General features: G+C 40.7%; 1 protein-coding gene across 9 annotated transcripts in view; it reads left to right on the top strand.

The window, feature by feature from the left end:
• MAGI1 (membrane associated guanylate kinase, WW and PDZ domain containing 1) overlaps positions 1 to 12,975 on the top strand; it is a 446,025-nt gene that overhangs the window by 395,136 nt on the left and 37,914 nt on the right. For all 9 annotated transcript variants that reach the window (XM_077275976.1, XM_077275974.1, XM_077275973.1 and 6 more), the window contains one exon: positions 9,983 to 10,202. In XM_077275976.1, coding sequence (XP_077132091.1) covers positions 9,983 to 10,202 — 220 coding nt within the window. The remainder of the gene's footprint in view (positions 1 to 9,982; positions 10,203 to 12,975) is intronic.

Raw genomic sequence — 12,975 nt, 5'->3', positions numbered from 1 at the left:
TTCCTACAGTTGAATTTCTACAAGGAAGGTAAAGATTTAATCCGCATTACAGTACCTTTACATACATAACATTAGTTGCGAGTATAAAATCCCGATGACAGGTTCTCTTGAAAGGGAACCTGTTATGTTGAAAATAGTTTCTAATCTGCAGACAGGATGCTATAGAGCAGGAGGAACTGATCAGATTGATTTGGGGTTTTTTTGGCAAAAGATTAGTTAAAACGTACATTTTATAAACTGAAATCTCTGGTGTTTGTACATGTATGAGTCCAGTGGGCGGCCCTACTTAGTGATTGGCAGTTTTCCTTGTATCAATCACGGAGTAAGACTGCCATTTGTACTTGTATACATAAAAACACAAGGGATTTTGATAAATAAAATACAAATTATACTAAATCTTTTCCAACAAACCCATATCGCATTCTGGTCAGCTTCTCCTTCTTTATACTGCTCTGTCGACAGATTGGACTGCATAAGCAATGTGACATGTTCCCTTTAATACTAATATTCATGTGACTTTGTTCACGTCTCCATTTTAAGGAAGTTGTCTGGGACTTTAGCACTGATGGCCTATCTTTAGGATGTTATTAGTGATGAGCGAGTATACTCGTTGCTCGGGTGGTCTCCGAGTATTTATGACTGCTCGGAGATTTCGTTTTCCTTGCCGCAGCTGGATGATTTGCGGCTACTAGACAGCTTGTGGGGATTCTCTAGCAACCAGGCAACCCCCACATGTACTCAGGCTGGCTAGCAGCCGTAAATCATCCAGCTGTGGCAAGGAAAAGTAGATCTCCAAGCAGTCTTAAATACTCGGAGACCACCCGAGCAACGAGTATACTCGCTCATCACTAGATGTTATCAATGTCTGATACGGGTGCGACTCCCAGCACTGCCACCGATCAGTTGATCTCGGTGTTGGTGGCACCCACAAATGCTCAGTTATGGAGTGGAGCTGCACAGATCCATCAATGGAACAGTGGCCGAAGCCGGGTCCTGCATATCCACCCACAATTGATTTGAATAGTTTGGATGTGCAATACCCAGCTGCAGCCACTGTTCTGTCAATGTTGCTGTGCTGTGCAGCTCCGCAACTGAGCAGTTCTGGCCGCCGCTGACATCGGGAACAGTTGATGGGCGGAGGTTCTGGGTCTCGCAGCCCCACCAATCAGACATTGTTGACATATTCTAAAGATAGGCCATCTATGTTAAAGTCCCAGACAACCCCTTTTGATTGATCTGGTCTGGGACAAAAGAGGCAACCAGTTGACCCAATTGAGTTAAAATGTCTCTAGATGCACATCGGTTTCCATCAAAATCTAAATTTGAGTCCATAGAGTCAATCAGTGAGAGCTGTGTTATTAATATTATTAATTATCTGAATATTATTAATTTTTTGCATTACCCAATTTGTTTTTAGATTCCGTTAAATTCAGGCCTTCAGAAAGTTTTTGCAGAGGGAGATATATAGTGGGTTGAATCTGCATGCGAAGCATAGAAATATACAAAGTGCTAAACTGGTACTTTGTTGTAGGCTCTATTTTCAAAATGGCTGCTTTTTTTTCCAGTAGGGAAGTGTAGATCCTAATGATATCCGGGCAAATTCTTGACAAGTACGCATAGATTATATTTTCTGTACACCATTATTCTAGTAGTAAAGATATGTTTTAAGGAATTAAGGTCTAGAAAGGGTCTTTTTCCAGAAACCGATCAACTCTTCTTATAGCTCAGCCCTATTTAATTGGATTGGGTAAGACCTCAAGACTAGATATCTGGAGGTCCTTGAGAAAAAGGCGAGACCTCCCAAAAGAGTTGGCAAATCTCCAAGATTCGTAATCAAACTGAACCCCTCTGTCCAGATGTGCATTTTGGGGGGCAGGAAACTAGATGTGGTCCGTAAATGGGTGTTTAAAAAAAATATTTATAAGTGTAAGCTGTTCGCCTACTAGAAGGTTTTAAAAAGTTGGTAGGGGTAGCGTTGTTGTTTGTTTTCTTTCTAAAAGAAGATTGTGGTTTTTAATCCTGCACAACCCCTTTAAGGTTGGCACCACAAAGAACTTTATATATGTCAGACGAACGACGGTTCAGTCGGCAGCTATCTCAGCTGGCCCAACCATACACAAGAAAACTCGATTTGTCGAGATCGCCTGTGTACTCTAAGAAAGAGCCATCACCAGATATCTCTGCTAACGTCTTGTCCAAGGGAGAACAAAAGGATCGGAAATCTGAAATCGGGAATGCCAGATCCTTAACTCCTCTGACATTATCTGTCGGGGGGGTCCCCATACACATTACGCCGTCATTATTGGCAGGTTTGGCCGACGTTAGTCTAATGTGTATGGAGACAGAAAATTGTGATTTTCAGGCCTATATCTAATTTAAGTCTATATTTCAAAGAATGCTTCTGTAAATTCCTTTTTTTTTTTTTTTTTTAACTAGAGCACAGATTTTCACTGAAAGTCATGCCTTCATTCCCTTTTCCCATTGGACTTCATGTTAAAGCGTATGTGATAAGCATTTGCGGTGTTGCTTGGCAACGGGTAAGGTCATTATTTGTGGAAATAACCAGAGAGTGTTTGGCAATCTTCTCTGTCTCATTGTGTAACGAAGCCTCCAGGATCCTAGAGGAGCTCGCACTCCACTGAATTCTTTCATGCACGCTCACTACGTACGACAGATCCGAGAATATTGTATCATTATAATTAAACTAGCAGCCAATTATGGGTCAAAATCCAATGCAGAAACTATAGAGCGCACTCAACATTGCCGACACCGGACGTGAGGTCACATGGTGCAACAATATAGGGCAGGGGTAGGGAATCTTTTTTTCTGCCAAGGGCCATTTGGATATTTCTACCATCCTTCAGGGGCCGTACAAACTACGCGCACAAAGTACATCCTGACTCTGGCACTGGTTTCAGGACGTAATCTTTCATTGCATGCCCTTCAGTGATCATTAGTGAACACTGCATGTGTGTGTGTGCTAACAAAGCAAGAAGAAATTAATGAGCCTGGTGGCAATCAAAATACAGCTCCTTGCCCAAGAATGCGGTCCATGAGAATCTGCTAAAAGGTCATCGAGGGCCGTAAATGGCCCTGGGTCCTGAGGTTCCCCACCCCTGATATAGGGAGTGCCTCGTTCTACCTGGTGGTGCTTTATATTCGGCCATAAAATATGTGAAATGGAAACAATCCACATAGCTTTTCAAAATAATACTAACATCTTTAGGCTTTTTTCAATTTAATTATATACATCTGGGAATTCTTTCTGAAAATGCTCGAAAAAAACATCCTCTCTTAAAAGTGGTTATCTCAACTACTTAAACGAGTAAAATTGCAAAGTGCCCGTAAAAACAAGAACTTGCAACTTACTGCTTATTAAAAATCCTCTCTGTTCTCGTTAATGGAGGGATTTTTTATATTTTAATATCATAGTTTACTGCTCATTATCTAGGTAACTAGTCAGCTTTGCAGTCTATTAGAGTTAGCTAGTTTCCCGAGCAAGGTGAGCATGCTAGAAAAGTTTATTGCCCTTGTGCTCCTCCGATGCTGCAGAGGCAAACTTACCTCTGCAAGCAGCACATCAGAGAACACCACCATGCAAACCAGAAGAAAAAGTTATGATGGCACTATGGGGTAAGTGACTGGTGGTGTGAGGGATGCAAACACTCACCTATGGAGCGGGAGGCAGCACCAAATTCTTACCCGTTCAGGAACTGAGCAGGTTAAATGCAATCTATGTTGCGGGAGATAAAGGATGGTGATAATACAGCAAGTGTTGAGATATCTTTATTTGAAGTCTTCAAAGCATAATTTTTAGGAGTACCCAGGCCCTCAGCAAGCAGGATGCCAGAAGGTAGAGGAGTTCTGCACCCCTGAAAAAAAAAAAGTTTAGACAACCTCCTTTTCTTTGATCTTTTTGTCTCAAACCGATATTTATTGAAATTTTCTTTTTGTGTCTCCAGAGATCAGACAAGTCCTCATTGTCTTGTGCCTGGCTGTAAGAGAGCTATCTGCAGCAGGAGCCTCCCCCTCTACACCTAGATCATTAATCCCTGCCAATTGACTAATATCGTACTGAGCCTTTGCCACCTACCTGCCGAGGCTGGAACTGATGAGTAGGAAATTAACTCCTGTGTTTAATTTTTCATTTTATCCGGTTATTATGGAACCTGTTGGATGCCGGATTGGCACATTTTTTTGGACTATTATAGAATTTTGTATTCTGTCCCAATATTTATGAAAAAAGGTGATAAGCTAGAGGGAGATTAGCTGATCAGTAAAGATTAATGTACCATTGCACTCAGTGGGAACCATATGCTAATATGCTCCCCCTAGTGGTGGCTACAGGGAGTCAGAATTTTAATCATTATCAATTCTAACTCCCTGAGCAGGGAATTTGGTGAAATTCCAGTTCCGATTCCAATAAAAAATACAAAAGGCGGGACCACTTGAAAAAATAAACATAATAGGGTAAATTCCGAGCATTGAATTGCAAAAGGAAATTCTATGAGTACTCATAAAAGGTCCATTAAACAGGAGCAGTTAATTGATTTAGAACATAAAAACACTTAAAACTTTCTTAAAGGGCTTCTACATATCTAGCCGTGTTTAATTTATTGGCTCGCCCTCACCTCTTGAACTGGTTTTAATTTTAATTTGTGCTTTTCAGCCAACGGATTCATATCATAAAGCGAGTTTGTTTATCGGACTCTTTCAAGATATATTTTGCATTCACTACGGCAATATTTGGAGAAACAAAAAGGGTTACATTTCATCCAAAGGCAATAAATATACACCACTTAATATAAAAGCACAACAGAAGCAGAAAAATGGAATGCAGAAGGGTGCAAGAACGATGCCAAGCGTGCTCGATTCATCATTGTTCCTAAATGTTCCATTTTCGCAACTATTCAGAATTACAGCAGCACGGTGGTGGTACATTAATACATTACTTTCTAATGGAGTGACAGCATGTGTAGGGTCAAGAAGTTAGAAAAGTTGTTATGCAACATAAGTACACCTTGTCATGACAACGCTCAATAATTTATGGAAATCTATTCCCAATAGCGAAGCCTTGAGCTCCGCATCCTCCTCCCCGAGTCGTTCTCGCTGCATCGCTAATTCTTCATCACTCACTGTTCTGTCTCTTTCCTTGCTGCTGTGGTTCAAGTCTTTATATTGTTCACTCGACAGCCTGAGCAAGGTTGTATGAAACATGATCGGGGTTCAAACATTCCCCCAAATTGTTATTTGCTCCTTATTTTTAGGACTTCATAAGATTTATGTCTATGTAGCATTTATGAGCAAAGCAGTGGATTGTGAATTGTGGGAACCATCTATGATGGTCAACACCTATGGTAGTCAACCATGTATGGATTTTAGAGATGTTTTCAGGTTGAGTGGACTACAAGTACAATCACAACCTGGGCTATTTCTCACGAAGAAAGAGGCAACTAGTCAACGGGCTGTGAACAATTGCAATAGGAACCTTCATTAATTTCCCATGCCTATAGTCGTTAATGTGTCGTTAATGAGTGGGATGGCATAATGTTCTGTGGATGGGTGGACGAGTACAATCACAACTTGTGCTCTATCTCAGGTGTAAGGGAGGATTGAGCGTCTAATCCCTTTCCGTTATCCTGTTGCCTGTTGATCGGCTGGCTCACACAGGGCTTTTTCTGGCAGTCTGAAACAATAGCTTTTCCAACAGAACTTTTTTTTTTTTCTAGCTTTTTCTGATAGTTTCCTAAAAACTGTTTTTGGACCTTTTTTTTCTCCCAAGTTCTTTGGCCGTCTTTTTACTGGGGTTTTGTATATCCATTAAAGAACGAAGAAACCGTTTTTTAAGCAAAACACAGTCAAAGCGCTCATCGGTTTTTGGTCAGTGTATCAGCTATGATCATTAGTGTTCCATCGGTGATTTTCTCATATGCAAAAAAAAATAAAATTTGCAAAGCTTCTACTACCCATTAGTGTTAAAAACGGACAACACACAGATTGCAATATGTCTTGTCTGTGACTTTTACGGACCCATAAACTCTTAAGTTTCCGGGAGACAGAATTGGTAGCCATGTTTGTTATCAATGCGTTTCGAAGTCTTAGGCTAGGTTCACATTGCGTTAATGGGTTAACGCTAACGGACTGCATTGCATGGTGAAATAGTCGCAATTAACGCCATGCAACGGGTCCGTTAGCGCACCCATTGACGGCAATGTGATTCTGATCTCTAGCGCATGCCATTTTTGGCACGCGCTAGTGATGTGCCATTATTTCCTGACGGACCTCGGACGCTGCTTGCAGCGTCCGAGGTGCGCCCGAGGTCCGTTCCTCGCTAGCGCAGATCGGGGATCTGCGCTAGTGGGATTGGCAAACGCGATCCCTATAGATACATTGCGTTAGCGCAATCCGCTAGCGCTATGCGCTTAACGGATTGCCCTAACGCAATGTGAACCTACCCTTATCAATGCGTTTCGAAGTCACCCAACTTCATCAGGATAAAAAACACAAAAAATGTTTCTGATGAAGTCTGATAACTTCGAAACGCGATGATAATAAACCGCAATCCTGTCCCCTAGTATTCAATTGTAGAAAAACAAGGATCTAACACTGCTAACCATTCACATTTTGCACAATTAAGCGGTAATCCTGTTCGGTATAACAGACTGAGTTGTAGCAAATAAACTGTCCGATGGTGCTCACCAAGAGAAGAGTCCGCTTGTAAATACAGTTTAAGGAAGAGTGGGACTCTCACCACTTAAAATAACACTTTATTGCGGTTTCTATAGAACAGAGAATGTGGAGACGATATGGCTAACAGCCATTTCACATGCGGCTCAGAGGAAGGGTGACTTTCACCGGCTATTACCCATATTGTCTCCACATTCTTTGTTTTATGGAAACCCCAGTAAAGTAATAGGTTAATGCTAAGTGGCGAGTGCCCAATCTTCTTTACATTGTATCTATAATGGGAAAGTGTTCTCTTATGTGAAAACCGCTGATAGAACATATTCGGACATCTGAATGAGGCCTTAAAAGGATTGTCCACAATGATCCTTTACCACCAATCCACAGGATGTAGTGGCATGATGTGCTTTATTTAAACTCCCACCTCCTGACGATCAAGAGGAGGAACAGCAGGCTTAGGAGTTTCATTCTAGTGATCAATGCAGATTCCAGTCTTTACACATCCAACAATCGGACTTATATCGCGTCATCTTTGGCTAGGTGATAAATAAAGGGGTTTTTCAGTGAATATAAATGATCTCCTATCTGCAGAAAAAGTGATAACTTAAAGATCGGTGGCAGTCTGACTATAGGAACCTTCACCGATCATGAGAATGCTTGACTGGTGCTCCATAGTTGGTAGCAGCATGGGGTATGAATGGAGCAGCTTTGGGGCATGCACACCCTTAGTCCATTCTAACGGGGACAAAAGTGTCCTGTTTTGCCGATCGGTGCGGGATCGACACTAGCCTGTAAGTTATCACCTGTTATGTGGTAGGTGATAACTAATTTTCGCTGAACATCCCCTTTAGATGATCATAATAGTGCAACCCCTTTAATTATCATGATTATGTATGCTAAGAGACTGACCACCGCTGATGTCTATGAATCAGTTTGGATACTACTCATAAGAGATTAGTTAGGTCTTAAAGAATAATTGGTATTCAATTGGAGCAAAACCAACTACGCTGACTTGGTCCAGTCCTCCATGGCAGTTAAACCCACGCAGTCTTCACTCATGTGGCCGGCTTAGTTGCCCTCAGATACTGGGCACCTCATGCACTCAGTTGGCCCCATGATGTTGCACGAAGCCTTGTAAGTATAAGAGGTGCCCATTATGCCGGGCTAAGGACGCCGGCCACAGATGTGAAGAGGGGTCCAGCTTCCACAATGGAGGACTGGACTGGACACCAGACTACGGCAGCACACATCTTTTTGCTCAACTCTACTTTTTAGATGTCACAATGGAGGACAGGACTGGACACCAGACTAGGGCAGCACACATCTTTTTGCTCAACTCCACTTTTTAGATGTCACAACGGAGGACCGGACTGGACACTAGACTAGGGCAGCACACATCTTTTTTCTCAACTCTGCTTTTTAGATGTTTTGTATTTGTTCTACCACAAGAACAAAGCTCAATAGTGTTGCTTCACTATCTTTATTTTTTGCCTATTTTCCAATTTTTGCTCAGTGATGTGCTTGGTAAATACGGTTTTTCGAAGGAAGGACTTAACAGTAGAAGAAGAGGGGGAAATAACTGTCTCCCAATCTACATTGTTAACAAGATGGTTCTTTACAGATTATTACTGAAACACACGTCTCCAATTCTCCTTCAGGGAAGCGAAGAGCACTCGAGCAGGAAATTGGTACCTCTTCATCTCTGGGGCGAACCTTACTGCCTGTTCTTTAATTTCTTCTGATCATTTAACTCATCACTTTCCAGTGCGATGTGCTGACAGTCCCCTCTGGCACGAGTGAAAGCGAATGCTCGTTTTTTTCAGACGTAGAGATCTGTGTATATCGTTTTATTCTCTGCTTTGAATAAAAACCTTGCTGATGGCCATTATTCGCAAAGCCATTAGTTTGCTTAAAGCCATTAGTCACAAATCTTATTATGTACTCAATCTAACTCGCATTTTCATAATTGACACATAATGGGTGAAGCGCGTACTAAGTTATCGGCAGCTGCATATAAAAAGTTACGGGAACATTTTTTTCCCCTGTTTTATATCTGCATGATTTTTTGCTTTTGTAAAGTTGACTGAGCGGTAGGCTGATCTTGTTGAGAATTGTAAACCTAAGATGGAAAAAATAATTAAAAGGGTTAATTGCTTTGGATAATACCTTTGTAACAGAAGGTTTCTCCAGTTATAAGCTGATTACAGAGTATCTTGCTGCTAGAACCACCAGGAAGCAGCTGTAATCTGTGGGATAATCCAGGAGGAAGTGCTCAATTCCACTGCAGCACCCCCACAGGTGAAATAAAGTACATTGATGCCTATTGAAATCATTGTAATTTATGGATGTGTAGGGTCCTAATCAGTGCCAGTTTTGATTATGGGCTAGCTATTTAATTTATGGATGCATTAGGTCCTCAGTGGTATCAACTGAAATCCATTGGCTGTTCATATAATTTATGGATGTGTTGTGTCCTCCATGGTGCCAATTGAAATGAATGAGCTATCCACCAAATTTTATGGATGTATTGGGTCCTCCAGGTTGCCTATAGAAATCAAAGGTCTGTCCAAATATTTTATGGATGCTTTGGGTCCTCCATGATGCTGATTGAAATCAATGAGCTATCCATGTAATTTATGGATGTGTCGAGTCCTCAGTGGTGTCTGTGGATATCAACTCGCTGTCGATATAATTTATGGATGCGTTTGGTCGTCCATGGCACTGATTGAAATGAAAGGGGGCTGTCCATATAATTTATGGATGTGTTGGGTCCTCCATGGTGCCCACTGAAATGAAAGGGCTGTCCATATAATTTATGGACATGTTGGGTCCTCCATGGTGCCGATTGAAATGAAAGGCTGTCCATATATTTTATGGATGTGTTGAGTCGTCCATTCTTCTGAAACAATGGGCGGTCCAAAGAATTTGATGGATGCATTGAGTTCCCCACTGTGCCTTCATTTATCTGGACAACATCTTTAGAATTGGGAAATCAGTAAGGTGATTCTCCTTTTGGTGGTCTCCATAAAGTTCTAGAATTGTGCAAAGTACATGGGTGAGATATGACTCTGCCTAGTCTCCATTGATGTTAGACAAATGGTGGAGGTTTCTGCTACAGCGAGCTGCCTCCCAGTCTTAGAAAATAAACCTTCCAAATCTTTTGTTCACATATAAGATCTGTGCGGACAATCAGAATAGATTCTTTTAAGGGAAAATAATGATATTCTCGAAAATTCTACTGGATAGGATTAAATAAAAAATGTCACATTAAAAATTGTCTGCTTCTTTTTTTAAACAGCAACCACAACTTGAAAGGAAAGACAGCCAAAACAGTTCCCAGCACAGTGTATCCAGTCATCACAGTGGGCACACCGCCTCACCCCTCCGTAGCGGCCCTATTGTTCCTGACTATCCAACCAGCGAGGCACCATCTGTGGACCAAGGAGACGGCTCAGGACAGAAAAAGCCTGATCCATTTAAAATCTGGGCCCAGTCCAGGAGCATGTATGAAAGCAGACGTAAGTATATATTCTGTTCCGGCACTAGTTCTTTACAAAAGATACGTTCATTTCACAACAATATTTTAGAAAATGCAAATGTAAAAACTTAGAGTTCCGGTCACTTGCTATAAAAATGTGTTGTTGTTTTTTTACCTGTCGTAAATGCCGATGTTCTCCTGAATCCGGCGTTGTTTTTCTTTTGTTCCTGCTCCTCTCCGTTCCTGAGATATGGCCCTCTCTTTTTTGTATATAAATCTAATCTTATTAGCCAACTGGGCATGGTCCTCAAGAATATGGCCAGAGTAGAGTTCAAGATCACGCCCACTTAACTAAGAACACTAGATTTACACACCAGAAAGAGGAGGCCATATCTCGAGAACAGAGAGGCACCGGAACAAAAGAAAAACCACTTCGGATTCAGGAGAACAGCAGCATTTACACCAGGTAAAAAGGAATTACATATTTATGACAAGTATCTCCTTTAAGGGAGAGTCCACTTTGAACAATCCAATTTTACAGGTCAGCCCTTTTAGGATCTGATTAAAATTTAATGTTGCGTCTGTGAACCCAAGTGATCAGCTGTGATCGGAACAGGAAGCAGAAGTATGTGTTCGATTCCTCTGCAGCACCTCCACAGGAAAAATGAAGTATTACCCATTTTTTTTTAAATCAATGGTCTAGGCTGTATAATGTAAAAATAATTTGTCCTCCAGTGTTAGCAGACTTTTATAATAAGCCAATTAGCCCTTTCATCATACTTTTTCAAATCTAGAAGGAAACTCGTCCATAGCTAGAGTATAAGCTGAATTTCCACATTGGCCTTTTCATACATAAATTTGGCCCAAACCACTGAACCTCTTTTCCAGTTGTCTTTGGGCTTTGCAGTCTAATGGGGTCCTAAAGGTCCTTTTTGCCAACCTGGTCCATACTGAAAGGATGCATTCTAGTTTGGGTACAGATTTTACATTTTGAGGCCCATGTATGTCAAGTTACATGCAGTATGCAGAGTAGAGATGATGGAAAAGGTGCACTTGGGGCCATCGCGCTACAAATAAATCCCATTTCCTTTATCTGGTCGTAAAGCACATGTAATGCTATTAGAGCTTTAGATAAGATCATTGTTACATTATTGTATTATATCTCACGTCATGGCCGGTCTAGGTAGTGCGCGCTGTGAATGTCAATTTCCCTTGAAGCAGTTATTTTTCCTCCTCAATGAGCAATAAGCAGAGGAATCCCGGGACATCAGACTGATTGATGCAGATTTCTTGGCGATATGACTGCACGGATCAGCATGTATGTAACCTTGGCACCACTGTTAACGGCCTAGTATGTTTTTATAGATCGGAAGTAAATGGACCACGCACGTAGTGGGATTTATTCAGTGTGTAATATGTGTACTCCTGCAGAATGATTGGCTTCTTAGACTTGGCTGGTGCGGCAGAGTAGACATTATATTGTCAGCGATTTAGAATATGTTCATGGCAAACCCCAGTATATAGGTAGATAACTTACACGTGTGCTGAAAATGACTATCACCTGTGATTCCTTAGAAAACAAAATGTGAAAAACTAGAAAAAAAAGCATGAAAAACACTGTCGAAAAGCATATGCTTGATTGTGGACCACTGCATTCCGTTTCTGTAAATTTGATAGGTCAAGCAAAGTTGGAAACGCAACTCAAATTGGTCGACTTTGACATGTTTTTATAATTAATCGATCGCAAAAGGGGAAACCTGAGCAAGACAAATGCATATTTGAAAGGATAGGTAAGATTAGAAAAAATACTTGAGCTTAAGTAGTCTAATGAAGATACCTAATAATTGGACACCTTTGCGAGAGGGATTATAACCCACTTTCAAGTAAATTTTCAACCCATTACTTGCCAAATTAAAATTTTTACAAGTACGGATTTTTCAGAAAAGGGCGTCCCGATATTCAATTAAAAATGACAATGACATGATTTCCTATTTCGAAAACATTCGTTTTACAAACACAACACAAAAAATTGGACCTAATTATAAAAATGATAAAATCTTAGTCGCTAGAAGCTAAAGATTAGGCGTCCCAAAAAAAGGACTTTGGTAGATAATGGGTTAAAGGTACCGTATGTGCGTGGGCTGTGTCTGGTATTGCAGCATAGTACTAGTAAATGATACAAGACACAGGTCATTGGGGTCTTCCTGGAAAAGAATTTAAAATCTAACCTTTTTTTAAAAATTTTAATCTTATACTTCCCTTGTAACACACTAATCTTTATCACGCATCTCTTAGTAGAGTTCCATAATGAAGTCTTAACCCGAAGACTTGAATCCATAATTCTTCTTAAGCCGTTAAAACCAATTACTTGTTTCTGTGAGACGTAAAATCAACAGAAACTCCGCATTATGCCTTAAAAAAAAAAAAGGTAATCCTTGCCGCTACAGCTGTAAAATATTGGGACCAGCCACTGTACAGACCAAGAAGACGTCTACCCACCGTGTAATCTTTATAACCGGTTGATTTTGGGTTGAGCGCCAGTTACCGGTTTGACAGTCCCAGGTTGAAAAAGAGAAGTAACAAAGTTTTCTATTAGTGCAGCATGACAAAGATAGACACAGGGATAACATACTTTTGATGGCTATTGATATTTTGTTTAGTTTTTTATGGGTATTTAATCTTGATTAAGGTAAATTACCACTTAAGCTAAAGAGCTGGAAATACAAGAAAGACTCCACTAATTGCGTTATTGACTTAAAAACCTTAACTGAAAATGTTTGCTTATTCTTCAGAGGATCATTAATTCGTTCTTC

The sequence above is a fragment of the Ranitomeya variabilis genome, chromosome 8 (assembly GCF_051348905.1).
Source record: "Ranitomeya variabilis isolate aRanVar5 chromosome 8, aRanVar5.hap1, whole genome shotgun sequence".
Classification (NCBI taxonomy): domain Eukaryota; kingdom Metazoa; phylum Chordata; class Amphibia; order Anura; family Dendrobatidae; genus Ranitomeya; species Ranitomeya variabilis.
Note: the sequence above shows the minus strand (reverse complement) of the source record. Positions and strands in the feature narration are given on the sequence as shown.